Source organism: Muscardinus avellanarius (genome assembly GCF_963383645.1).
Source record: "Muscardinus avellanarius genome assembly, chromosome: 4".
In the NCBI taxonomy this organism is placed as follows: Eukaryota; Metazoa; Chordata; class Mammalia; order Rodentia; family Gliridae; genus Muscardinus; species Muscardinus avellanarius.
The window spans coordinates 136,542,580-136,567,921 of record NC_137789.1 but is presented as its reverse complement, the minus strand read 5'-3'; the positions used below and the strand labels follow the sequence as shown (position 1 = coordinate 136,567,921).

General features: G+C 45.4%; 1 protein-coding gene across 1 annotated transcript in view; it reads left to right on the top strand.

Annotated features, from left to right (window-relative positions):
- Window positions 1–22,841, top strand: part of STN1 (STN1 subunit of CST complex) — a gene marked incomplete at its 3' end in the record, with an annotated part of 43,067 nt that extends 20,226 nt beyond the window's left edge. The window contains exons 4-9 of the mRNA XM_080694857.1: window positions 2,945–3,106; window positions 4,725–4,848; window positions 10,103–10,277; window positions 14,142–14,264; window positions 16,987–17,059; window positions 22,684–22,841. Of these exons, the coding sequence (XP_080550983.1) occupies window positions 2,945–3,106; window positions 4,725–4,848; window positions 10,103–10,277; window positions 14,142–14,264; window positions 16,987–17,059; window positions 22,684–22,841 (815 nt within the window). The remainder of the gene's footprint in view (window positions 1–2,944; window positions 3,107–4,724; window positions 4,849–10,102; window positions 10,278–14,141; window positions 14,265–16,986; window positions 17,060–22,683) is intronic.
- Between the last annotated feature and the right edge of the window lie 2,501 nt (window positions 22,842–25,342).

Here is a 25,342-nt window from a genome sequence, read left to right as displayed (position 1 = left end):
TTTTATGGCAAACATTCTGCCAATATGTGATAAACTGAAGCTAGGCATGGTGGTGCACACTTGTAATCCCAGCATTTGAGAGGCTGAGACAGGAGGATCCGGGTTTGCTGGCAGCCTCAGCTACTACTTAGGGAGGCCCTTTGCAACTCAGTGAGACCCTGCTTCTAAGTAAAGGATTAAAAATAGGGCTGGGGTGTAGCTCAGAGGTAGAATTCTTCTGGGTTCCATCCCCAATACCGCAAAAAAAAAAAAAAAAACGTGATAAATTGAAAAATCATTTGTACATTTTTAAAATCAAGTAATCCCCCATGAAGGACCCCAAAGAAAACAAAATAATGAGCTCCAGAGAGCCTAATCATTCAGTATATAAAGCACCATATATTCATTGTTTCCAGAAGTTAGGCTTCTGACTTACCAGAGCTTAAGGGTTAAATTTGATCGTGCAGAACACGTCTGTGTATGAGGTGGACTCCACTGTTATCCCCATTTCATAACTGAGGAAAGAGTCTTTGCGGTAGAGGAGAAACAGAGGCAGTGAGGTCAGGCAGCCTGCCCAAAGTCACACAGCTCATAAGTAAACCGAAGCTGGGCACGGGGACACACCTTTGTAGTCCCAGGAGGAGCCCAGGTTCATGGCCAACCTCAACTACTTACTGAGGTCCTCTACAACTTAGTGAGACCCTGTTTCAAAATAAAAAGTAAGAGCTGGGGTTGTAGCTTGGAGGTGGAATGCCCCTGGGTTCAATTCTCAGTAACACACACACACACACACACACACACACACACACACACACACACACACGCGCTTGTAAACTGAGATTCAAGTTGTTTTCTTTCTTACCCCAGGACCCAAATGCAGATTTGTCAGCTCACATGCAGTACTTGTGATAAAAATAAAAATGAAACTATATAAAGGGGGTAGGAAGTATTTAGCTAAATAAACTGGCATATTCACAAGACAGTGCTGTATTGTTCATTAAAATGCTGAGCTATGCAGATTCCATGGTACATATGTGTATCTAGAATAGTGGCAGGCAGAAAAACAGGACACACAGTCCTGTACACCACCACCCAGCTCTGACCCGGAACAGGTCAGCGCCTCTGGGGCGGCGGCAGAGAACGCAGGATGCGCAGGAAGGCTCTGCCGGGGCCGCCGGAGCACGTGCTGCAGCTTTGTCGCTAACTAGCTGTGTAACTTTGGGCAAAACTTGCTTGGGCTCCCTGTGACTCAGTGTCCTTCCCTCTAAAATGGGCAGATAGGAGCGGTTGCGGGATTTGATGTGCTAATACATTGTGGCATTTTTAGAATAGCACCTGTCTTCCCAAACACGTGTGGCTCTTCTTGTTACTTAACTAGTAAGATTTGGAAGTAAAGTTGAGTAGTGGAGATTATTTAGGAGGTGCATTGACCTTTCCCTATGAAACTGCCTAAAGTTGTGTTTTTAAGTGGTATGAGAGTGAGCAAGCCGCCCTAGTTCCCCACAGCAGTTGGGGGAGGGGTTGGATGCCGAGCAGTGGTCTCTCTGCACGGACACTTTAGAGTTTTGTTTACAGCTGCTGCCCCCAAACCCACTGAATTCATTGTTAGAATTGTGCTCAGGACCACGCAGAGCCCTTTGAGCTGGTGGTGCTGCGTGAGACAGCAAGAAAGATGGCTTGGAATAGCCTGGACGTGCCCACAGGGCTCCAGTCCAGCCTCTGTTTCCACCCTCTGCTTTTTTTTTTTTTTCTGTGTGTGTGTGTGGCGGAGGTAGCTCAGGGGCATTCTACCTCAAGCTACATCCTCATCCCCATTTTCTTTTATTTTGTGTACATGTGTGGTATTGGGGATTGAGTCCAGTGACGTTCTCTCCCTGTGAGCTTCACCTCCAGCCCGGTTTTTTTTTCCTTTTTTTTTTTTTCAGTTTTTTGTTTTGAAACAGAATCTCAGTAAGTTGCTAAGCCTGTCTTGAACCTGTGATCCTCCTGTCTCAGCTTCCCAAGTACTGGGATTACAGGCATGCACCACCACACTTGGCTTTTTTTTGGCGGGGAGGTCTGGGGATGGATCCCAGGGGCATTTTGACCTCCAAGCTACACCCCCTGTCCAATTTTTTATTCTTTATTTTGAAACAGGGTCTCACTGAGTTGCAAAGGGCCTCACTAAGTAGCTGAGGCTGGCCGTGAACCACGATCCTCCAGTCTTCCCAAATGCTGGGATTACAAGCGTGCACCACCTTAATTTTTATTGTGAAATGAGGTAACAGTCTGGCCTCAAACCTGCAACCCTCCTGTCTTGGCTTCTCAGGTACTGGGATGTCACAGGCGTGTGCCACCATACCTGTCTCCACTCTGCTTTGTTTTTTTAGTACTGGGGATTGAACTGGGCCATTATACCTCCAGAGCTATATCCCCATTCCTATTTATTTTTTGGGGGGTGGTACTGGGGTTCCTAGAAGCCCTTCTACCTCTGGGCTACACTCCCAGACCTATTTTATATATTTTTTTTTATTTGGAAACAGGGTCTCTTAAGCCAGAGAGGCTGGCTTTGATTACAAGCGTGCGCCACCACACCTGGCTATTTTTTTTTTTTTTTGAAACAGAGTCTTGCTAAGTTTGAAGGACCTCACTAAGTAGCTGAGGCTAACCGCAAACAAATGACCTTCCTGTCTCAGCCTCCCAAGTACTGAAATTACTGAAAGTAATTTCAAGTACTGAAAGTACTGAAATGTGCCCATGCCTGGCTCTACTTTGCTTTGAATAGTTACAGCTTATACCTTTTATTCAGGAAAGAACATCAAAAGGTTACAAGATTCCTGTTAATTTCTGATTAGTAGAGCAACTAATCAGAAAATGCATGTGTTGTTCTTATCCTCAAACTGTCTCCAGTGTGGTGGAGTGATTGTGTTATCTTTTTCTCTCCCTCCCTCCCTGTCTCTCTCCTGGTGGCCCTCACTTACCATAGCTGCCTCAAGCCCAGCAAGAGAGCTGAGTGTGACCTCACAGCTTAAGAAGCTTCAAGAGACCATTGAGCAGAGAGCCAAGATAGAAATCGGGGACATCGTCCGAATCAGAGGCTATGTCCACACATACAGAGAAGCGCGAGAGATTCACGCCACCTTGTACTGTAAGCACAAGACATTTCTGCACAGCTCATTGCAATTCTGGGTGTGAGTACAGTAAACTCATCTTTAGCTCGAAGTTGAAGTTTCAAAAAGTTCAGAAGATTTAACTCTAATGGAGAAAATTATATTGGGTAGCATGCTTCTTTCTTCCTTTTTTTTCTTTCTTTCTTTCTTTCTGTCTGTCTGTCTGTCTGTCTGTCTTTCTTTATTTTTGCGGCACTGGGGATTGAACTCAGGGCAATCTAGCTCTGAGCTCCACCCCCAGCCCTATTTTTTATTCTTTTTTTGTTTTGTTTTGCAGTACTGGAGATGAAATCCAGGAATATTGTACCTCTGAGGTACACTCCCAGCCCTGTTTTTTTTTTTTTTTTGTCTTTTTATTTTTATTTTTTGAAACAGGGTTTCACTGAGTTGCAAAGGGCTCACTAAGTAGCTGAGGCTGTCCTCGAACTATGATCCTCTGGTCTCAGCCTCCCAAATGCTAGGATTACAAGCATGCTCCACCATGCCCGGCCTATTTATTTTGAAACTAAGTTGCAGAGGGCCTCACAAGTTGCTAAGGCTTGCTACAGACCTACAATCCTCTTGTCTCAGCTTCCTAAATACTGGGATTGGCACCCAGAGATATTCTACCTCTAATATGTGCCCCCTATTTTCCCACCTTTTACTTTTCTTTTCTTTTCTTTTCTCTCTCTCTCTTTTTTTTTTTTTTTTTTTTTGGTACTAGAGATTGAGCCCAAGTACATTCTACCTCCAAGTTACATTCCCGGCCCTATTTTATATTTATTTATTCATTCATTCATTCATTCATTCATTCATTTTGCAGTACCGGGAATTGAACCCAGGGACATTCTACCTCTGAGCTACACCCCCAGTCTTATTTTTTATTCTTTATTTTGAAACAGGGTCTCACTAAGTTATGGAGGGCCTGCCTCATTAAGTAGCTGAGGCTGGCTGAGAACCTGCGATCCTCCAGTCTCAGCCTCCTAAGTACTGGGATTATAAACATGTGCCACCATGTCCGGCTCCTATTTTATTTTTATTTTGAAGCAAGGTCTTGCTAAGTTGATGAGAGTCTCACTACTTGCTGAGGCTGTCCTCAAACCTGTGATCCTCCTGTTTCAGCCTCCCAAGCAAGTACTAGAATTATAGGCATGTGCTACCATGCCCAGCCTTTTTTTTCTTCTTCTTCTTCTTGAAACACGGTCTCACTAAATTGCTGAGGCTGTCCTCAAATCTGCAATCCTCCTATCTCCTCATCCCAAGTACTGGGATATGTGTGTGCCATCTTGTTTAGCTTCTATTAACTTTAAATGAAAATAGCTGGTTAGAACTGGGACCATCCCGCACCACGTTTCCTTCACACTGTGCTAGCTGATTCCTAGCTGGAAATCTGAAGGACAGCAATGCTGTCCACCAGCACATCACATGAATGAATATACTGACGGCCTTCCTACTTCCTGTCTGCTCCCTGGCCAGGCCTGGGACACACAGGGCATGGCCTTCTCTCTCACTGGAGGACTGGGGTGCATCTAGACTGCTGTACTAGCAGTAGACTTCACTTGGAGAAAGAACTGCTCTCTGTAACTTCTGGTTCATCTTTCTCTCGGGGTCTGTTAGACAAAGTGGATGATCCAGTGTGGAGCATTCAGATTGCAAGGATGCTCGAGCTGCCTGAAATCCACAGGAGAGTTTATGACCAGCCTTTCCGCAGCCCAGCCCTCGAGAAGGAAGAAGCCCTAGGGTAAGTTCTACCCAGCACAGTGAAAACGTGGGCCGCAGCGAAGCCGACAGGAGCAGGTCCAGCTGCTGGGGCCGGCCTGGGTCCCCACCCTACAGCGCCCCCTGACCACCCATGGGCCTCGGCTTCCTCACCTGCAGAGGATAATAGTAGGGAGGGTCTATAGTCATCAAAGGAGAGGAGAGGGAGCAAAATATATTTGAAGAAATAACAAGTGAAATTTTTCCAAATTGGATGAAAACTATAAACCCACAGATCTAAGAAGGTTCTCAAACCCTAAGACAAAAAAACTTGAAGAAAACTGCACCAAGGTACATCACAATAAAGAAAATCATCACAACCCCAAACTCCACACACCCCCCAACCAAAAGACAACACCAGTTGTTCTTAACCAGGGATTTTACTCCTTTATGTGGGTGAAAAAACCTAGGAGGAATAAGAATAGATGGTATTTGCTAGTGTATGGGGAGAGACAGAGAACCAGCAATAGTGGCACCCTATTATATTATGTTATGTGATATATATTACCCTATTTTAAAATGCGGACTGAGAGGAGAGGACTGTGAGACGATAAAGGGACTGTCTCTTTAATGTGTGTGTGTGGGGGGTGGGGGGTGTTGGGCCTCAAACCCAAGGTCTCATACATGCTAAGCAAGCACTGTTGTGCCCCACTCCCAGCCCTCCCTTTATTTTTCTTAGCATATGAATATATTATGTATCCAGGAAATTGTATTTCCTAAAAAGTACAAACTGTAGACCTGTATAAAATAGAAAGTGGAGAGCTGAGCTGGTGGTGCACCCTTGTAATCGTAGCATTTGGGAGGCTGAGGCGGGAGCATCGCAGATTCACAGCCAGCCTCAGCTACTTAGTGAAGCCCTTCGCAAATTAGTAAGAACTTGTTTCAAAATAAGGAATAAAAAAGTAGGGCTGGGGGTATAGCTTGAAGGTAGAATGCCCCTGGGTTCCATCCCTAGCACTGCAAATAATAATAATAATAATAATAATAATAATAATAATAATAAATAAAATAGAAAGTGGAAATTGCCCCTCGGTGCCATTCCTCTAGATTGTCAGTGTTTCCAGGCTTCTGTGTAATATATATATATATGGTTTTTTTTTTTTATTTTTTTTTTAATGGTACTAGGAATTGGATACCAGGGGCATTCTACCTCAGCTACATCCCCAGCCCTATTTTTTAGTTTTTTTTAATTTTAAAATAGAGCCTTATTCAGTTGATGAGAGTCTCACTACTTGCTGAGACTATTCTCAAACCCACGATCCTCTTGTCTCAGCTTCGCATGTACTGGGATTATAGGCATGCGCCACCACACTCAGCTTGTATTTCTCTTTAGACTAATTTTTTCTGTGCATGCATAAGCATGAATAGTTATCTTTATATTTTGTATGTTGTCCTTTGCTGTGTGTGTGGGTGAGGGGGACCTGGAGATCGCGCCCAGGAACAGACATTCTACTTCCAACCTACACCCCTAGCCCTTTTTTTAGCTGAGGATTGAACTCAGGGCCATTCTACCTCTGAACTCTACCCCCAACTATTTGTTTGTTTGTTTGTTTGTTTGTTTGTTTATTGTACTGGGGGTGGAACCCAGGGGCTTCTCTAATTCTGGGCTGTACTCCCAGACCTATTTTATATTTTATTTGGAAACAGGGTCTCACTAAGTTGCTGAGAGCCTCACTTAGTAGCTGAGGCTGGCTTCAAACCTGTGTGATCCTCCTGTCTCCGCCTCCCAAGCATGGGGCTTACAAGCGTGCGCCACCACGCCCGGCTTCCCTTTTTATTTTTTACTTTGGAACAGAGTCTCACTAGGTTTCTGAGAGTCTTAGAGTGCTAAGGCTGATCTGGAACCAGCAATCTTCTGTCTTAGCCTTCCAAGTACTGGGATTACAAGCATGTGCCACCACACCCAGTTCCCCAGCTCTGTTTTATTTTTTGTGTCTCCAGTAACCAGGTTACTGAGAGCCTTACTATGTGGTTGAGGCTGTCCTTGAACCAATGATCCTCTGTTTTAGCCTCCTAAGTACTAGGATTACAGGCATGTACTGCCACACCCAGCTTGTCCTTTGCTTTCTCTACAAAGAAGGAACCGTACCACTCATGCTATTCTGCAGCTTGACTTTTTTAATGTATCATGAATATATGTGTTGGTTTTCATAATTTTAAACAACCACACAACATTCACTCTATGAATTACCTTTTGTGGTCAAAAACAGTTGTCAGCATCTCAACAGAGCTGGAAAAGCATTTGACAGAATCCAGCACCCATTTGTGTTAAAAACACCGCTGAAGCTGGGTGTGGTGGCACGGGCTTATAACCCAGTACTTGGGAGGCTGAGACAGGAGGATCACAGGTTTGAAGCCAGCCTCAGCAACTTAGTGAGACTCTCAGTAACCAAGCAAGATCCTGTTTCCAAATAAGAAATAAAATGGGTCTGGGGGTATAGGTCGGAGGTAGAAGGCCCCTGGGTTTCATCCTCAGTAACACACACACACACACACACACACACACACACACACACACACACACACCCTGCAGAAAATAGGAATAGAGGGAACTTAATTCCGTATCATAAAGGCATTATACAATAAACCCGAAGCCAGCATCATATTGAATGGGGAAAAACTCCAAGAATTATCTTTAAAATCAAGAACAAAACAAGAAGTTTCCCACTGTCACCACTTCTTTTAACATAGTACTTGAGACTCTAGCCACAGTGATAAGGCAAGAGAAGGAAATAGGAAAAGAACTAAAATTATCTGTTTGCAAATGACATGATTATATTTAGAAGATCAAAAAAACTCAACCGAAAGACATTTAGAGCTGATCAATAAATCAGCAAAGTAGCAGGATATAAAATCAATCTAAGAAAAATCAGTAGCTTTTCTTTATGTCAACCATGAAAAAGATATCCAGAAAATAATTCCACAAAGAGCCAAGTGAGGTGGTACACACTTACAATCTCAGCATTTGGGAGGCTGAAACAGGAGAACCATGGTTCGAAGACAGCCTCAGCTACTTAGTGATGCCTTTTACAACTCAGTGAGACCCTGTTTCAAAATAAATAATAAAAAATAGTATTGGGGGTATAGCTGGGAGGTAGAATGCCCCTGGGTCCCATCCCCAGTACCATAAAAAATAAAATAAAATTAAATTAAATTAAATTTATAAAAAAACAAAGTAACCTCAAAAACAATAAAGTACTTTGGAATAAATCTAACCAAGGAGGTCATAGACCTCTACAGTGAAAATTATAAATACTAAAGAAAGAAATTGAAGCTCTTAGGAGATGGAAAGATATCCCATGCTCTTGGATAGGCAGAATAAATATTATTAAAATGGTCATTCTACCAAAATTGATCTACAGAGTCAATGCAATGGCTACCAAAATACTGATGTCATTTTTCTCAGAGCTATAAAAATCATTCCTAACTTTTATATGGAGAAACAAAAGACCCAGAATAGCCAGAGCAACTCTCAACAATAAGAACCATGCATAAGGCATCATAATTCTTGACTTCAAATTATACTACAGATCAATAGTAAAAAAAAACAGCATAGTCTTGGCACAAAAACAGACACATAGACCAATGAAACAGAATAGAAGATACAGAATAAATCCATATACTTATAGCCAATTAGTTTATGACAAAGGTGCCAAAAACATATATTGGAGAAAAGACAGCCTTTTTAACAAATAGTGTTGGGAAAACAGGTTATTCATTTGTAGAAAAATGGAACTAAAACCTTACCTCTCACCCTGTGCGGGAGTCAACTCAAGATGGATCAAAGACATGGAAATTAGACCAGAGACTTTGAAATTACTAGAGGGGGCATAGATCCAGCATGTAGGCACAGGTAGAAACTTTCTCAAAAAGACGCCCAAAACTCAGGAAATTAAAACAAGAATTAATAAATGGGACTAAATTAAAAAGTTTGTGCTCATCAAAAGAAACCATCAAGAGTCTAAAAAGAGAGCCTACAGAATGGGAGATCTTTATCAGCTATTCCCCCGATAGACTAATATCTACAATATAAAAATTAAAACACTTAACATTAGAAAAACGAATAATCCAATCAAGATACGGGCAATGGACTAAATAGATACTTCACAAAAGGAGAGAAACAAAAAGCCAATCCATAAATGAGAAAGTGTTCAACATCATTAGCAATCAGGGAGCTGCAAATTAAAACTGCTGAGATTCCATCTAGCCCGTCAGAATGGCAGTCATCAAGAAGTCAATCAGTTAATGCTGTTGAAGATGCGGAGAATTAGAAACTCTCATACCCTGTTGGTAGGATTGCAACATTAGTGCAGCCATGATGGAGATCGATGTGAAAATTCCTTAGAAAACGTAAGGGTCTGAAATCAGAATATTATGATAATTATATGCATATCCATGTTTATAATAATAATTCATAAGAGCCAAATTATGGAACCAACCCAAGTATTTATCAACAGATGAATGCATCACAAAATTTTGAGATAAACACACAATGGAATCCTCAGCAATAAAGAACAAAATTGTGTCATTTGCAGAAAAATAGATGAACGTTGATAACATTATGTTAAGTGAGATTAGCCAGTCATAGAAAGTGAAGAGGCATATGCTTTCTCTTGTATTCAGATGCTAGGGAGTAATTAGGATATAAGAGGGACTTTATTTATTTATTCATTTATTTTTTGGTGGTACTGGAGGTGGAACCCAGAGGCTTTCTACCTCCAGGCTATACTCCCAGGCCATTTTTATATTTTATTTGAAAACAGGGTCTCACTAAGTTGCTGAGATCCTCACTAAGTGCTGAGGCTGGCTTCGAACCTGTGTGCCACCACGCCAGGCTCAATAAGAGGGGCTTTAGATAATGGAGCCAGGGAGGTGGTTTGGGGGAGGGGCAGAGGGAGATTTGATGAAGGAAACACCTTCCACTGATAGTATGCTTGTGTGAGAATGCCAGTGCCAAGCTCAGTGTCTTGAATAGGAAGTGGAGAATGGGGAGGAGCCAGGGGAAAACTCACCAAGTGTGTGGGCATGTATGTCACCGTCACTGTGAGCTACATTATGGTGTGAGACTGTAGTGTACTAATAAAAGTATGAAAAAAATACTACCCCCTCAAAAAAAAAAAAAAAAAGCCAAGCATGAATATAGTAGTGCGTCTTCCAGCTAACTTTCTGTCTTAACAGACATCCAAAAAGGAGCAAAGTTGATCGTTTTCTTTAGGGATTTTCAAAACTCTCTCCAGCAGCAAACCAGGTGCTGTGGACCTTGCCTGTCTCACCAGTCTGCTAAGTGAAAAGATCAAAGAATTCCTCATGGAGAAGAGAGTGCAAACCTTTTACCAGCAGGAGTTGGAGACAGTGCCGTCCCTGCTGTCCCTTGCCAGCCAGCCTGCGATTCACAGCTCCTGTTCTGACCAAGTGAGTGAGAATCCCAGTCCTCTGCCCCAGGTCTGCGGCTGAAGGGCCCGCGTGCGCATGACGGTGGTGCTGAGGCTCACGGAGCGAGGCCAGAGAGCAGGTCACAGTTCTAGCACATGCTGTTTCTATTCTGGAAAGGTCACTGACCACTAAGAATTTGAAATGGGGCTGGACCTGCCTTTTTCTCCTCCTTACTTAATGTCTTTGCACTTAATCTTTGAGTAGAAAAAAAATAATAGTCTAAGATCCTAGCGCCTAGTTGTTAGTATTTACTGAGATGGGTATTTAATCTCAGTAGAAGTCAAATGAAGGGAAAGTAGATGCGAGGAGGTAATTATCCTCCATCCAAGATTATTGATCAGCACAATGATTCTTGAACTTGCACCAGTAATTGGTTTTTGTTTTGTTTTGTAGTACTGAGGATGGAACCCAGGGGCATTCTACCTCCGAGCTACACTCCCAACCCTATTTTTTTATTTTGAAACAGAGTCTCACTGAGTTGTAAAAGGCCTCACTAAGTAGGGGAAGCCGGCTGTGGACCTCAATTCTCCTGTCTCAGCCTCCCAAATGCTGGGATTATAAGTGTACACCACCATGCCCAGCTTGAACCAGGGATTTTAATGACTTGTTCTTTTTCAAAATAAGGTTAATCTGTCCTGTTTTAGGAGTTTAAATAACATTAAGTTGTATTTAGTCTGGTTTATAAGTAAAAACTTAGGGAATGTTGAAGTAATTTTTAAATTCCTCTTGGAAAGCTGTCTCCACATTTTCACCCCTACTGTTATAGGTGAACTTTCTTAGTCATTTGGTATTTGTTTATTTGTTTGAAATGAAGAATTATTGGAGACTTTGGTTTTAGGCTTTCCCATTAATTAATTAATTAACTAGTTAATTCATTTATGCTGGGGATTGAGCCCAGAGGTATTCTACCTCCAAGCTACACCCCCAGCCCTAGTTGGTTTTTATTTTGAAACAGAGTCTTGTTAGGTTGATGAGAGTCTCCCTACTTGCTCCATTTGTCCTCGAACCTATGCTTCTCCTGTCTCTGCCTCCTAAGTACTGCAGTTACAGACCTGTGCCACCATGGTGGCGCTAGGCTTTTTTCTCTATGACTATTCTTAGGCTCATTGCTGTTGTGACGTGACTCATGTTAGTTTTAAGTAAATAAATGATCTCAGCTTAAGTATCGCCTTCTCTCCCCGTTTGTCCGCTCTGGTCACCACTTGTCCCTCACTGTAATCAGCCTGTCGCATTCAGATCTGGGACGTCACTGCCACTGATTGGTTTGCCCGCCGCTTCCTCCAGCAGAATTGAAGATCTGTGAGAGCGGAGGCCTTGTGTGTCTTGTTCTTTGCTCTTTACCCAGGGCCTCAAACAGGGCTGGATAAAGTAGATCCTTTGTGATTATTTGTTGATTGAAGGAATGAAATGTTTTTGAAAATTCAAATGGTCCCAGAAAGTATATAGGTAAAAGTAAACTTCTTCCCATCCTCACTCTCACCCTCTCTATCCCTGTCCCCAGAGACATAGCTCCATGGGTAATCTCCTGAGCATCCCTCTGGATATACTCTGTATATACACGATAAGTACCTGCGTCCCCTTCTTTTTACCCAAACGGCAGCATGCCATAGCACCCTGTGAGAGACCTCGCTTTTTGCTGAGCAGTGCACATCTTGCAGATCCTTTCCTAGTATATATAGATTTGCCTCTAGGTGATCATCTTTTGTTACCTCCCCAAAAGGTTGGTTAACGTATTTGACCGGTCTCTCCATTTCTGGGCCGTTCAGATGTTTTCCAGTCGTCTCCCATTACCTGCAGGGCTTCTGTGAACACCCTTGCTAGGTAACCTAAGCTGCTCGTCACAATTCTGGTGGAACAGACACCAGGTCACCATGCTGACCTCCTCCCCATGACCAGTGCTCCTCAGCTTTGTTCATGCACCTAATTACCTCTTCCTGGCAACAGGCTTCTGTACCCCCTGGCCCAGGATCCACAAGGGAGGGGAAGGATATCATTTCAGAAAATGCCCAGGTGGGGAGGGTCATGGCGGTTGCTCTGTTCTTGCCAGTTGCTTCTAAACAGTTGCAGCTTCCCAGCTGTCTGCTGACAGCAAGATTGACCTCTTTTCCATTTAATCATTCAGTGGAGGCTCAAAGCCAAATTGACCTCCTAGGACTTCTAATGACTATCAGCATGTTGGCAAAGAAACTTTAAGGCTTGGTGAAGCCCACATTCTTCACATGAAGCCAGCTCTTCTCTGATAGCGATAATTAAGTAAAGTAGTGAGACTTAAGGACTCTTTGAAGACGAATGCCTTCTTTATTCAAAATGCTCTATGTAGAAGTTTTGGTGTGCTATCTTTTTTAATAAGCTTAGAGCAGGAAATTGTGTCTGCCCAATGCTGTATGTTTAAAAAAGAAATGAGCCGGATGTAGTGGTACACTTCTCTAATCCCCTTACTTGGGAGGCTGAGACAGGATTGCAGGTTCAAGGCCAGTGTGTGGTAACTTAGTGAGACTATATCAAAATTTAAAAAAATTAAAAGAGCTATAAGTGTAGTTCAGTAATAGAACCCCTCTGGGTTCATTCCCCAGTCCCCCAAATGCAGGATTAGGGGGAGCGGAGGGCAGTGAATATAGTACTTAATTGTTTTGTCTTTGGACACTAATTTTTCCATCAATTATGAATTAGTCCATCACATTGCTCTGGTTGGGGAGGTCAGTGTCATTAAACTGAATTCCATTTAATAGGGCCCTGGGAGACCAAAGATGCTTCAGTGATGGTGAAACCCGAGAGCCTTTGGCATTTTTAGTTGTCATACAGATGAAAGCTTAACAAAAAGTCACTGTGATGGTGGCCTTGATCAGACAGGAGAGGGGTTAGAACATTTCCCCCCTTTCTATTTTTCCATTGTGGCCCTTAGCAAATCCGGAAACATGATAAGCAGACCTTGCAGAATGACTGTGTCTTTGACAGATGGCTGAACGGTTAGTTGGTTGGGGAGTGAACTAGATAGGGTTCAGGGAGGTGCCCCGTTCCTGACCCGAGCCCAAGGCTCTGCACTGGCCGTCTTGCTCTGTGAGTCCGGGAGCAATTTCGTTTTCCTGAATCTGATGAGTCTGTCATTGCTCTTTACAAATAACAAGAAAAACACTGATTCCGGTCCAGGAAGAGCTGCTGGAGGCCTTGCCCTTGAGACTGCCATCTTTAAACAGGCAGGGAAACATGCCCTGAGGTCAGCTGAGGCTACGGTGTTTGGAAAGGAAGCTTCACATATTGTTTATATTTGCTGAGAGCCATTTCTGTTTAATCTTCTCTGTACACAGCTGAAACTGGCTTTAACCTCCCAGGCCTCAAATTACTAAAGACTTTCCAATAGCTAGAGTGGCTTTCAGGTCACTGCATGCCACTGAATTAAGCAAATCACAACTGAAGTATGGAATGGTTATCAACTATGATCCTGCCACAGCAAAGTTCCAGTCCTAAAATACTATCATCCACCCTCTAACCTGGCGCAGACCTGCATCTTAATCGGCATGGGGGCGGGGGGATAATAGGTACTGGAGATAGAACTATAACTATAACTAACCTGCACTGTTAGCCCTTTTTGTTTTTTAATTTGAAACAGGATCCCACTAAGTTACCAAGTGCTAGTCTTGAACTTACAGTCCTGTGTCAGCGTCCTGAGTCATTTAGACAACAGGCATGCATCACCACACCTGGCTGTACCAGGGTCTTTTGCTTCGACACATTAGAATCCCGTTGGGCAAATTCATAAACCAGTTGGTCTGGGGAACGCTCGTAGGTGCTGGAAAGTGGAACTGAACTTTTTTCTTCTTTTTTTCCTTTTCCCTCTCTGTACAGGTGGAGCGTAAGAATGATACCACTTCCAAGGCAATTCATAGTCTATTTAAGAATGCTATACAGCTGCTAAAGGAAAAAGGACTTGTTCTCCAGAAAGATGGTGGTCTTGATCATCTGTACTATGTAAGAGACACACTACTTAGTTTTTTCCTTCATCGCTTCAGTTACTACTTATTATTTCTGAATACCTAAATATTGTTTTTTTTTTAAATTATTAAGGAGATATTGTAAAGTCCCAAGTGAAAGTTGGACCTTACCTTTTCCCCAGGCTGTCTCTTTTATCCTTATAGGAATTTATCCAATATCCTTTAAGGTATTTATCTGTACATGTAGAGATACACACATTTTCAAATATACTCCTGTGGCTGTTTTGTTTTACCAAAATGTGTAATGATCTTCCAAATAAGGCCCTCTCTGCTCACTGCTTTAGCTGGGTGGTGGTCCTGGGCAGTCCTGTGCTTTGGCGTGTTCAGCAGCACTGTGGCTCTCGCTCAGACACCAGTGGCGCCTCCCCCACGGTGCCATGGCTGACTGTCCACTCAGCAGTGCAGAACTGCGCTACAGAATGCTCAGTGACTTTTTTGGTAGCCAAATAGCACACTGTAGCAGCTTTTCACGTTAGGACTGAGATCTGCTGTATTCTCTGTGACATCCACAAGGACTCCGTGCCGTGGGTACTTGCCTACACTGTTTAGCTTGTGCGGACGTTTCCAGTGCTTCCACCTTTGGCTGCCACAGATACTGCGGCTGTGGCCCTTTCTGCACAGCTGCCTTTGTGAGCTCATGTCAGTATTTCTGTAAGACTCGAAGACTCAGGAGTGAAGGAAATGTGCTGAAGCTTTCAGGTGACACCATTCCAGTGGCCTCCCTAAAAGCGGTGCTTGTTGACCTGCTACTAGGAGGGCCTGAGTGGAGGTTTGTTTGCTCATTCTCCCCAAGTTAAAAGATTACCTCTTGCCGGGCGTGGCAGTGCACGCTTGTAATCTCCGCACTTGGGAGGCTGAGACAGGAGGATCGCACAGGTTCGAAGCCAGCCTCAGCTACTTAGTGAGGCTCTCAGCGACTTAGCGAGACCCTGTTTCCAAATAAAGTATAAAATAGGGCTGGGAGTATAGCCCGGAGGTAGAAAAGCCCCTGGGTTCCACTCCCAGTACCACCAAAAAAAAAAAAAAAAAAAAGATTACCTCTTAATTAAGCTGGGCATGGTGACACATTCTTATAATCCCTGTACTTGGGAGGCTGTGACAAGAGGGTCACAAGTTCAAGGACAGCCTCAGCAAGTAGTGAGATTCTTCTCAATCTGTTGAGACCCTGATTGCAGGTAAAAATAAAGCTGGGAGGTATAGCTCAGATGTAGAATGAGAATGTCCCTGAGTTTTTTGTAGTACTGTCCCCAGTACCACAAAAACAGCCCACCTCTTGGTGCTCTTGCTGCATACCCTTTCTATTGGAGGAGCCAGGCTTAACTGGCCTCACTGAGGACCAGGGTGCGGCTTTAGGAAGGTGTGAGTCGCCTAGAGACAGCTGTGTCCTACTTACAGCCAGATTCCTGGGGAAGGTTTCCCTAGGAGTGTGCTTCCCACTGTTGGCTTACTCCGGGGTTCTCCCGCCTGTGTGAGGAGGAGTGCAGACCACCGGTGCTGAGGTCCAGAGGCGCTGGGGTTTTGGCTGGGGGTTGTCGCACTGGTCAGGGCAGATGAGCTGCAGGCCCCTTGGGGACACGCGGTCCTGCTGGCCCTGGGGTGGTTCCCTGGAGGTCTGTAGAGAGCAGCAGGCCACAGGCAGGGGCCCCGGAGAGATGTGGTGGGGCTGGGTACTTCTTCCTGTGAATCATGGTGACCGAGCAGGAGCATATCTGTCTCCTCTCCAGCCTCTCTTCCTCTTCCACTCATTGTTTGCTGGTAAGTTTCCTTTCTCCTTAGGCCCAGCCTCAGGAAAAAGTAATCACAGTAATGTCAGTGCTTGTGTTTGCCTAGCGCAGCCGCTCTGGGCGGCTCTCACATCACTGTAAGGGACCTTCACGGTAACCTGTGAGTTGATAAGGCACTGTCGCCACGTCCCACTAGAGCCAGGTCGCAGGCCCCGCAGGCTCTCCGAAGTGGAACTAGGGCTGTGTGCCTGCATGCTCAGTGTCTTCCTCTTGGGTTCGCCCTCCCTTCTTCCTCTCTCTCCCTGCCCACAGCTCTCTTCTTTCTTTTTCTTTTTCTTGCTCTTCTCTTGTCACTAAACTGACACCTGAACGTGACGAGGAAGCCTGATTTGGTTGCTGTGTCCATCTTACCTAAGCTGGCTGAGAAAGAAACATGGCTGCATCTGCCTTTGAGGGCAGAAAGCACTTCCATGAATAGGCCAGATGTCCTCCCTTGCTAGCTTTTCCTGGCAGTTTGTTCTTCCTATTTTGTTTTTTCTTGTGATTAGGAGAAGGAAGAAAACTAATGAAACATAGGTAGGTATGAAGGCCCAGGAAGGAGTCATGGTGGAGCTCAGAGGTTTTATCACTTGTCCCCACCCCTCAAAAATACAATCACAAGAGAAATACTGTGTTTAATTAGAAGGCTGCCCCTTAGAAGTGTAGAATTTCAGTTTCCTTCATATCTTGGCCTCAGTGAACCAGCTCACAAGGGTGTGTCCTCTGGATCAACTTCTGAGCAGAGAGCTGCTTAGAGACAGAACTGATTTTCTGACAGTAGCCCATGTGTTGACAATCCTGTTGTTGGTGTAGGACAGATGGTTAGTATGACATCTTTAGAATTCTCCTACTTACTAGTTTGGAAGTCTGGCTGTCACCGACAGAACTGCTTTGCTCCTAAGAATGTTTTCTTTCTAAGCTATTTTTCCTATTTAGGTAACCAGAGAAGACAAAGACCTGCACAGAAAGATCCACCGGATCATCCAGGAAGACTGCCAGAGACCAAATCGTAAGTGGCACTGGTGCCCCTGAAGGGCTGCTCCACCGGGGAGCCTGGGGACTTAGAAACGAGGTGGTCAGGGGGCCTGCCTTCCTCTGGGCTGTTTTCTTCCTTCTAAAGCTGGCCTGTTGTTTGCACCTGCCTGCACATAAGTTTCAGCCTTGGAGGTCTTTTAATATGTAGTGTTGGGGTCCTACCCCTAGGGATTCTTATTATGTAGGGAAGGGCCGGGGGCTCGCGGGTTAGCTCCTGGGTGACTGACATGGCAGGTACTGAGGTAAGTCACTTCCCAGGACGGCCTGGTATTCTGGTTCTCAGTTCTCTCTGAGATGTGTTCTTCCTTGCTCCATACTCAACCTTGTCTTTGAACATAAACCAGGTGTTTCCTTCTCTTCTACCATCAAGGACTTTTGGTGTTGGGAAGAATAGTTCTAAACACTACAGTGTGTGAATAATGTGATTCAGTCATCTTGGAAACTGCAATTTGCAAAAGAAATGGTTTCAAAAAGTTGGTTTAGTGGAGTTAGGTCAGCCCCTAGTGGTAAGACACTCAAACTGCAGCTACTCTTACAACTAATGTGTTTTTTTCACCCTAGTTAGAAAGAAGAGAGCATTAGTTCTGTCTTTAAATCATATGCAAACAGGTAAGTCTTCAAGGTGACTTTTCAAAGACCACCTTTTGCAAACATATGCAGATAACAGATGTTGACTTAGTCAACACATGGTGCTAGAAAGAAAGCAGAATGCTTTGTTGCTGACTCCAGGTCCCTCTCTCTTCCTTTCACTCTAGAGAAGGCCACCTCCAGCCCTTTCAACCCAGACACTCCTGAGGCCCGACCTGCTCCAGGCTGAGCCAGTGGGTGGAGCAGGGCCAGGCCTTCCGCCCTGGTGTTTAAGACCCAATGAGGTCAGAGCCCGGGATGGTGTGACACAGGTCTTAAAATAAACTCAAAGCAATCTGAGTCTAATGCGAGTGGACGCATAGTTTGCTTCATGCAGAACAATAAGAACAAGCGTCCTCTGGTTGATGTGAACCCTGCCTGTGGCTCCTCAAGGAGATTTAAGAGCAGTGCCCTTGGGGGTTCCTCAGCCCAAGAGGAGAAACAATGCTCCCCCTTCCCTTTCCTCCACTCCCCCAGTCGCAGGCCCCCTGGCCATGTTCTTATTTTGAGCTACATTAGGAACAGAATGGCCTAAAGCCTGGTAAAGGAAATGAAAGAAACTCACACTTCTTTTCTTTGGAGGCTGCTGAGCCTTTATGAATGACCCAAGGGCAGGTTTTAAATAGGTGGCGGGTTTTACATCCACCCACAGGTGTGAGCAAGTGCGTCCAGGTGGACAGGATCCACCTCTCATTCTGTACATGCCTGAACACCACAAGCCAATCACCTGGCACCCATAGCCTCCCAGGAGCAGGATCGTGACCTGGTAACAGACTGCTGATGAAGGACCTGGTAGGGACTATCTTAGCATCTGCTGCAACCACTCCTCTTCTTTTAGCCTATGGCACTCTGAACAATAATACATGCACATTGTTAGCAATCAAGCTGTGTGAATATACATGCAGAAAAGTCGGACTCCTCCCAGCACCCAGTACCAGCACAGGCTCTCCGTTTCCCTTCCAAAGGTGCGACTGTTACTAGTGCTTGCATATCCTCATAGAGGAGTCATGGGCACTTACAGACATAGTTATGTAGTTGATCTTGTTTAAAAAATACAAGTAAAGGCTAACCTACAACACACTTTGGCCCATGCCTTGTCTTTTCCATCTGTCATTGACTTCTAGAAAGTCATTCAGCAGTAGCATAGTACGCGTACAAGTGATGTTATCTTTTTTATTTTATTTATTTATTTTTTTGCACAGTACCAGGGGCATTCTACCTCTGAACTACACCCCCAGCCCCATTTTTTATTCTTTATTTTGAAACAAGGGTCTCACTGAATTGCAGAGGGCCTCATTAAGTACCTGAGGCTATCCTCGAACCACAATCCTCCTGTTTCAGCCTCCCAAATGCTAGAATTACAAGCATCCGCCACCACACCCAGCTTAAGTCTTCCTAATCACTACATAGTATTCCACCATATATCCAGAGAGATCTGCCATTTATTTCACTGTTCCACCTGGGCCTTTTGTTTTAGTTTGTTTTTGTTACTGGGGATTGAAGCCAGAAGCATTTTACCTCCAAGATACACCACCAGCCCTATTATATTTTATTTTTTAAAACAATCCTGCTGCCAAGTGTGATGACACACACTTGTAATCACAGCATTTGGGAGGCTGAGACAGGAGGATTGTGGTTCAAAGACAGCCTCAGCTCCTTAGTGAGGCCCTTTGCAACTCAGTGAAACGCTATTTGAAAAAAATAATGAATAAAAAATAGCGTTGGGGGGTAGCTCAGAGGTAAAATTCTCCTTGTTCCATCCCCAGTACCACAAACAAAACAAAACAATCCTAAGTTGCTGAGGTTGGCCTTGAGCCTGAGATCCTCCTGTCTCAGCCTCCCAAGTACTGGCATGTGCCTCCATTTTCAGCTTAAGTCTTTCTAAAAAAATCTAGAGTTAAGCTTTAACTATGAGAATAATGGCAGATTCAACCTATAGAAAAATTAAATATAATAAATATTCAAGCTGGGCATGGTGGCGCATGCTTGTAATCCCCACACTTGGGAGGCGGCAGGTTTGAAGCCAGCCTCGCTGGCTTAAGAGACCCTGTTTCCAAATAAAAATACAAAGTAGGTCTGGGAATATAGCCCGGAGGTAGAAGGGTTTCTAGGAACTCCAGTACCACCAAATAAATAAATACATAAATAAATATTCAAATACCCAGATTCACCAAAAAACTTTGGCACGTATTTTCTAAGCATAGGAACAGCCTCCTCTATGTTCACCAGATCAGTTTTCTACCTAGTAAAATTAAATTTGATAGGCTCTAAGACCCACCAAGGAGCAGCATTGCACTGGATGGTGACTTTCTATCCTTAGCCTTTCCCAGAGCTCACCGGTGGCTGCTCAGATCTCTCCCCTGCCTCTGACTCCGTGACACTCCTCGTATTGAAGTAGTGCCTGTTTAACGTACTTCCGTCGTTTTCAAGGACTGTTAAATCATTTCCTAACCTTTTCTAGTTAGTAGATTATGGCTGAGATTTATCTTCATATGAGTTAGATCTTTAGAACATCAACTATTTTGGGTTTCTGGTGAAGGTATAGTCCATAGAGGCTTTACCCAAAAGTACCTGGAAAAAGCCAGGTGCAGCCAGGCGTGGTGGCGCACGCTTGTAATCCCCGCACTTGGAAGGCAGAAACAGGAGGATCGCGTACGTTCAAAGCCAGCCACGCTGGCTTAAGAGACCCTGTTTCCAAATAAAAATATAAAAATAGGTCTGGGAGTATAGCCCGGAGCTAGAAGGGCTTCCAGGAACCCCCCCCCCCCAGTACCACCAAAAAAAAAAAAAAAGCCAGGTGCAGTGGCAGATTCCTGTGATTCCAGCTACTCAAAAGATGAAGACGGGAGTATTGCAAGTTCAAGGCCAACCTGGGCAACTTAGCAAGACCCTGTCTCAAAATATAAAAAGTGTGGAGGATGTAGCTCAGTGGTGGAGTGCCCCTGCGATGTCCTCAGTGTGTGTGTGCATGCACAAAAGAGCAGTTCAGCGCTCTCAAGACAGCCATATCTGCCAGCCAGGCACCTTTCAGAAGTCTGCCGTGGCCAGAAGGGTCACATGAACTACTCACCACCTGGGAACTGCTTCTTGGCTTTATAATTATATATATAATCTGGAAACGGTCTCACTATGTTGCTGAGAGTCTCACTAAGTAGCTGAGGCTGGCTTTGAACCTGCGCGATCCTCCTGTCTCAGCCTCCCAAGGACTGGGATTACAATCATGCGCCACCACGCCTGGCTGCTTCCTGGCTTTTATTACATGTCCAATAAAGAAAAATGTGTCATATTCCCCATGTTACTTATAAGAAGGTCACTTTTTAAACAGGCTCCAGGCCCCACACGCTGCAGAATTGTCTCAGCCCTGAGCCCCTGGAGCCTCAGATGCTGAGGTCCCTGGCTCTGGCCCTTCGTGTGCGGCTGGTGTCGTGGGAGAGTTCCCAGCCTCCGTGGTCAGCACCACCTCTTGCTATTAGCTTTTCTTCCCTATGAGTCTTTGCTGCTTGGCATGGCTGAAGCTTCTTAGGCAAGGAGGAGTAATGAGTGGATGCAGCCACTAGAGGTCACAAGTCAGCACATCTCTGTTAGCCCAGGACCAGCCTCTGAACCCCGGAGCTGGCAAGGGCTGCAACGGTGGTCCCCTGACCCCCCGACCCAGCTTTGGGTGAGAACGTGGAGGCTTGGGGATGCTACGGTATGTTCAAGGTCACAAGGGTGCGCTGAATGTCAAGCCAGGCCTTGCCCAATACCACGGTTCCTCTTTGAGTACCTTCCTGGGGCCTAAACATGTTATCCTCTGAAAACATGTAGTGACATTGGAGCGACTTGCATGTGTCAGGTGCTGGGTGTACATGGCTCTGATGTGGAGCTTTAGAGTGCGAAAACTGGGCATGGTTTACTTTTAGTGATGAGGTTGACTTGACTCAGAAATACATTCTATGTCATGACCTAATACATAATTGTAATGCATAAGATATGTATAAATACACACACACACACACACACACACACACACACACACACACACACATATATATATATATATATATATATATATATATGAAGTCACAAAATACTTGCCTTAATTATAATGCAGTACATTTTGCAGTTTGTATTCTAGTCTATTTTGGTGTGCTTGGTATGAAAAGGAATGCTAATCACAACCCATGAGAACTGATCTCATGATCCCCTAGTGGTCACAGCCCTCACTATGAATACCACTAATATAAACCATTGGTTTGAATGAGAAAAGAGGTTACCGACCCTCGACTTATGTCATGACGCACCAAATGGTCCCTGGTCTGGGTAGAGGCTAAGAAGTTATTAGAACACAGCTGTCACCAACAAGACTTGTCCGGCCAGGCACAGTGGTACACACCTATAATTCTAGCAACTCGGGAGGCTGAGGCAGGGGGATCGCAAGTTCTGGCCTCTGCGACTTAGAGAGACTGTGGCTCAAAATAAAAATCAAACAAAGGACTGAGGATGTAACTCAGTGGTAGAGTGCCCCGGGGTTCAATCCTTAGCACTGAAAAAAGCAAAAGCAACAGAAATATAGCAACTTACTGGAAACGGGACAGGGAGGCATGAGAACAGGCCCGAGATGTGACGCCTTCTCCACACCAGCCCCACCAAATCAGAACGAGGAAAGCAGTTCTACCAGGACTCTTAGGAGCTTTAGTGTAGGAAGCCAGTTTAGCACTGGGCACACACACTTATGCACACAGTTACACTAGAGAGTGTTCATGGAGCACTGAGAATGAAAGTATGTCCCTGTCGCCATGGTGATATGGGGGCGTAAGAACAGGGTCTGTGTTTTTGTGATCAGCAAGGCCAGGGCATCTCAGACTTTGAAGTGTGAGAGTCATCTGGGATTTTGTCAAAATGCAGGGGCAGTTCAGGAGACGTAGAGCGGGGGAAGGCAGTGGAGGGGTGACAGCGGTGGTGAGTTAGCCCAGTGCCTTTCTCCTGCAGATGTGGAGACGGGCTGCCACTTCCGGCACATCTTGGCCTGCGCACGCCTGAGCATCCACCCCAGCCTGAGCGAGGCTGTGCTGCAGCAGGTGCTGGAGCTCCTCGTGGACCAGAGCAACATCGTCAGCACCATGGATCGCCACTACAAGGTGTTCTGAGCAGAGGCCCACAGAGCAGCTGAGGAGCAGAAAGGCCGGGTGGAGTTCACTCCCAGGTTCCAGCTGAACATCGTGCAAGCACTCGTGCCTGGAATCAGTTACTTCGTGATAAACTATAAGACATGCTACTTGGGGAATGAAATTTGACTGCCTTCTAGTGCTGCGTCTTTGGGACACAATGACTTTGATCTCAGCCACGACATACAAGAAAACCCTCCTGGTCAACAGGCTGGACTGGGCATGGTTCAAGGAGCAGAACAGGGAGGAAACAGTGTCAGCATCTCAGCAGATATGTGTGGGGTTTGAGAGCCTATCCTGGGAGAAGGATGTCACAGGCAGAGGGTCTTGTGCTGCAGGGACTGCAGAGCTAAGCCCGTGTACACAGTTCTGACTTTTTATGTCTTCAGGCTCTCAGCTCCATCCCTGTGGACCTCTCCTGATGGTTCAGAACGTGCAGGGGCCGCTGCTCTCCAAGGCCCCAGGACCACTGGTGGGGCCTCAGCCTGGGCCGCTGCTCTTTACAGACCCACCAGAGATGGGAGTCGTTGGAGGTCGGAGGCCTGGCTCTGCTTATGGCTTTCCTCATCCTAAACTGGGCTCTCAGAGCGTTTCCCCGCCGTCGCACAATGAGATGCACGGTCCTGCAGTGCCCTGAGCTGGCAGAGGCCGTCAGCCGGTGCCTGGCGGGCGGCAGACGTTATCCTCAGGGTTGCTGCTGAGTATGCGGGGCGTGCCGTCTCCATCCAGAGACTCGGTATGTGCCCAGACAGGAGAGGGAGTCGTACGTTTGCTCAGAATGACTAGGTAAAAAAAAAAAAAAAAAAAAAAAAAAAACATCTGAGGTATGTAGTAGGCTTGTTCTAACAGAAAACTACAAATCCAGACAGCAAAAACCAAGTGTGGAGACCGAATCGGAGTTAATTACAGTCATTGCAGGAGGCCCATCAGCCTTCATCTGCTGCACTGCCCCTTGACGTGATAATCTCCATGGCTCAGCTGGAGATCCTGCAGGCCTGGGCCCTGTGCTGCCCTCCATGGGCATGGGGCGGCTTTTACACTACTAAAGCAGCCTCAGCTGGATGCGGCAAACAGATTGCGTCCCCTCCTGGACCTTTCTGACTCCACCCAAACCTGTGCTCACTGTGTGTGTGTGTGTGTGTGTGTGTGTGTGTGTGTCTGTCTGTCTGTCTGTCTGTCTGTCTGTCTAACTGGGACTTGAACCTGTGTGGAGGGGTGGGAGGTTCTACCTCTGAAATACACTTTATTTTTTATTTTGAAACAGTCTCTCACTAAGTTCTACACACTGGCTTTCAAACTGCTGTCCTCCTATCTCAGCCTTCCAAATACTGAGATTATAGATATGCACCATTGCACCCAGCTACCTGCGCCAGCTTCTAGCTGTTCATCATGTACGTGGCTTTCCTGCGTCCTCCCTGTGTTCACAGGGGACTCTCAGTTCGGGGTGCCTGGGATGACATGCTGGACTCTCAGTTCAGGGTGCCTGGGTGACATGCTGGACTCTTGGTTCGGGGTGCCTGGGTGACATGCTGGCAGTTCTTCCTTGAGATCAGAAGTGATTCCATATTGAACACATCTTTGATCTGTGGGCTTCTCAGGAGAGTTTAGAATTAGAACATAGAAAGGGTATGTCCTGGCACAGAGCAGCCCCATCCTGAGGGTTCTTCTCTAGGAGATGAAAGGATGACTGCCTAAAATTCTTATTGCTGTGGAATCTAGAATTCTGTAATTGGGGAAAATATCTATAGGAAAAAGTTAATTATTGCACATGTACACAGAAATATTATGCAGCCGGTAAAATGGTGGTGTAGATGGATCTTATAGCCACAGAGCACTACTCCCAGTGGACTTAGTGGGAAGCAGATCAAGTTGCAGATCTGTCTGCACGGTGTATGCCATTGTGGCATAGTGTGACATACACTTCCCTGCATAGTGTTTCTATATATAAGTATTTATAAGTGGAGCACGTGTAATCTGCATGCAGTTGATAACTCCTCAGTCCTGGAATACTTTCTGCACTTGGCGTTCAGGACACCGGACCAGTGGCTGCGCCTTCTCAGCCTCCTTTGCTCATCTTCCGCCTCCCTGAGGGCTCGGGCCTCATGTCAGTCCCAGACCTCCTCTGCACCGGCGCGGCCCAGCCCCGTGGGTCATCCGACCTCAGTGGCACCAGACTTCCCGATTTGCATCCAGACTGGGCCTGTCCCTGATCCTCAGACCTCTATCCAGCCTCCTGTGACCTCCAGTTCAGTGGCTGAGACACCGTCAACTGAACTCACCCAAAGCCAGGCTCCCAGACACCCACCCGCCGGCTTACTCCTGCAGTTTTCTCTGATCCAGGAAAAGGCAGTTTTTTTCCAGTTACTCAGGCCAAATCCATTGACTTCTTTCTTTCTCTTACAGTCATCTTGGCTCCACTTTGAGAATATTTCTAGTGTCACAGCATCTCACCTCTCTGCTCCTACCTCTGGGGCGTGTTAGAG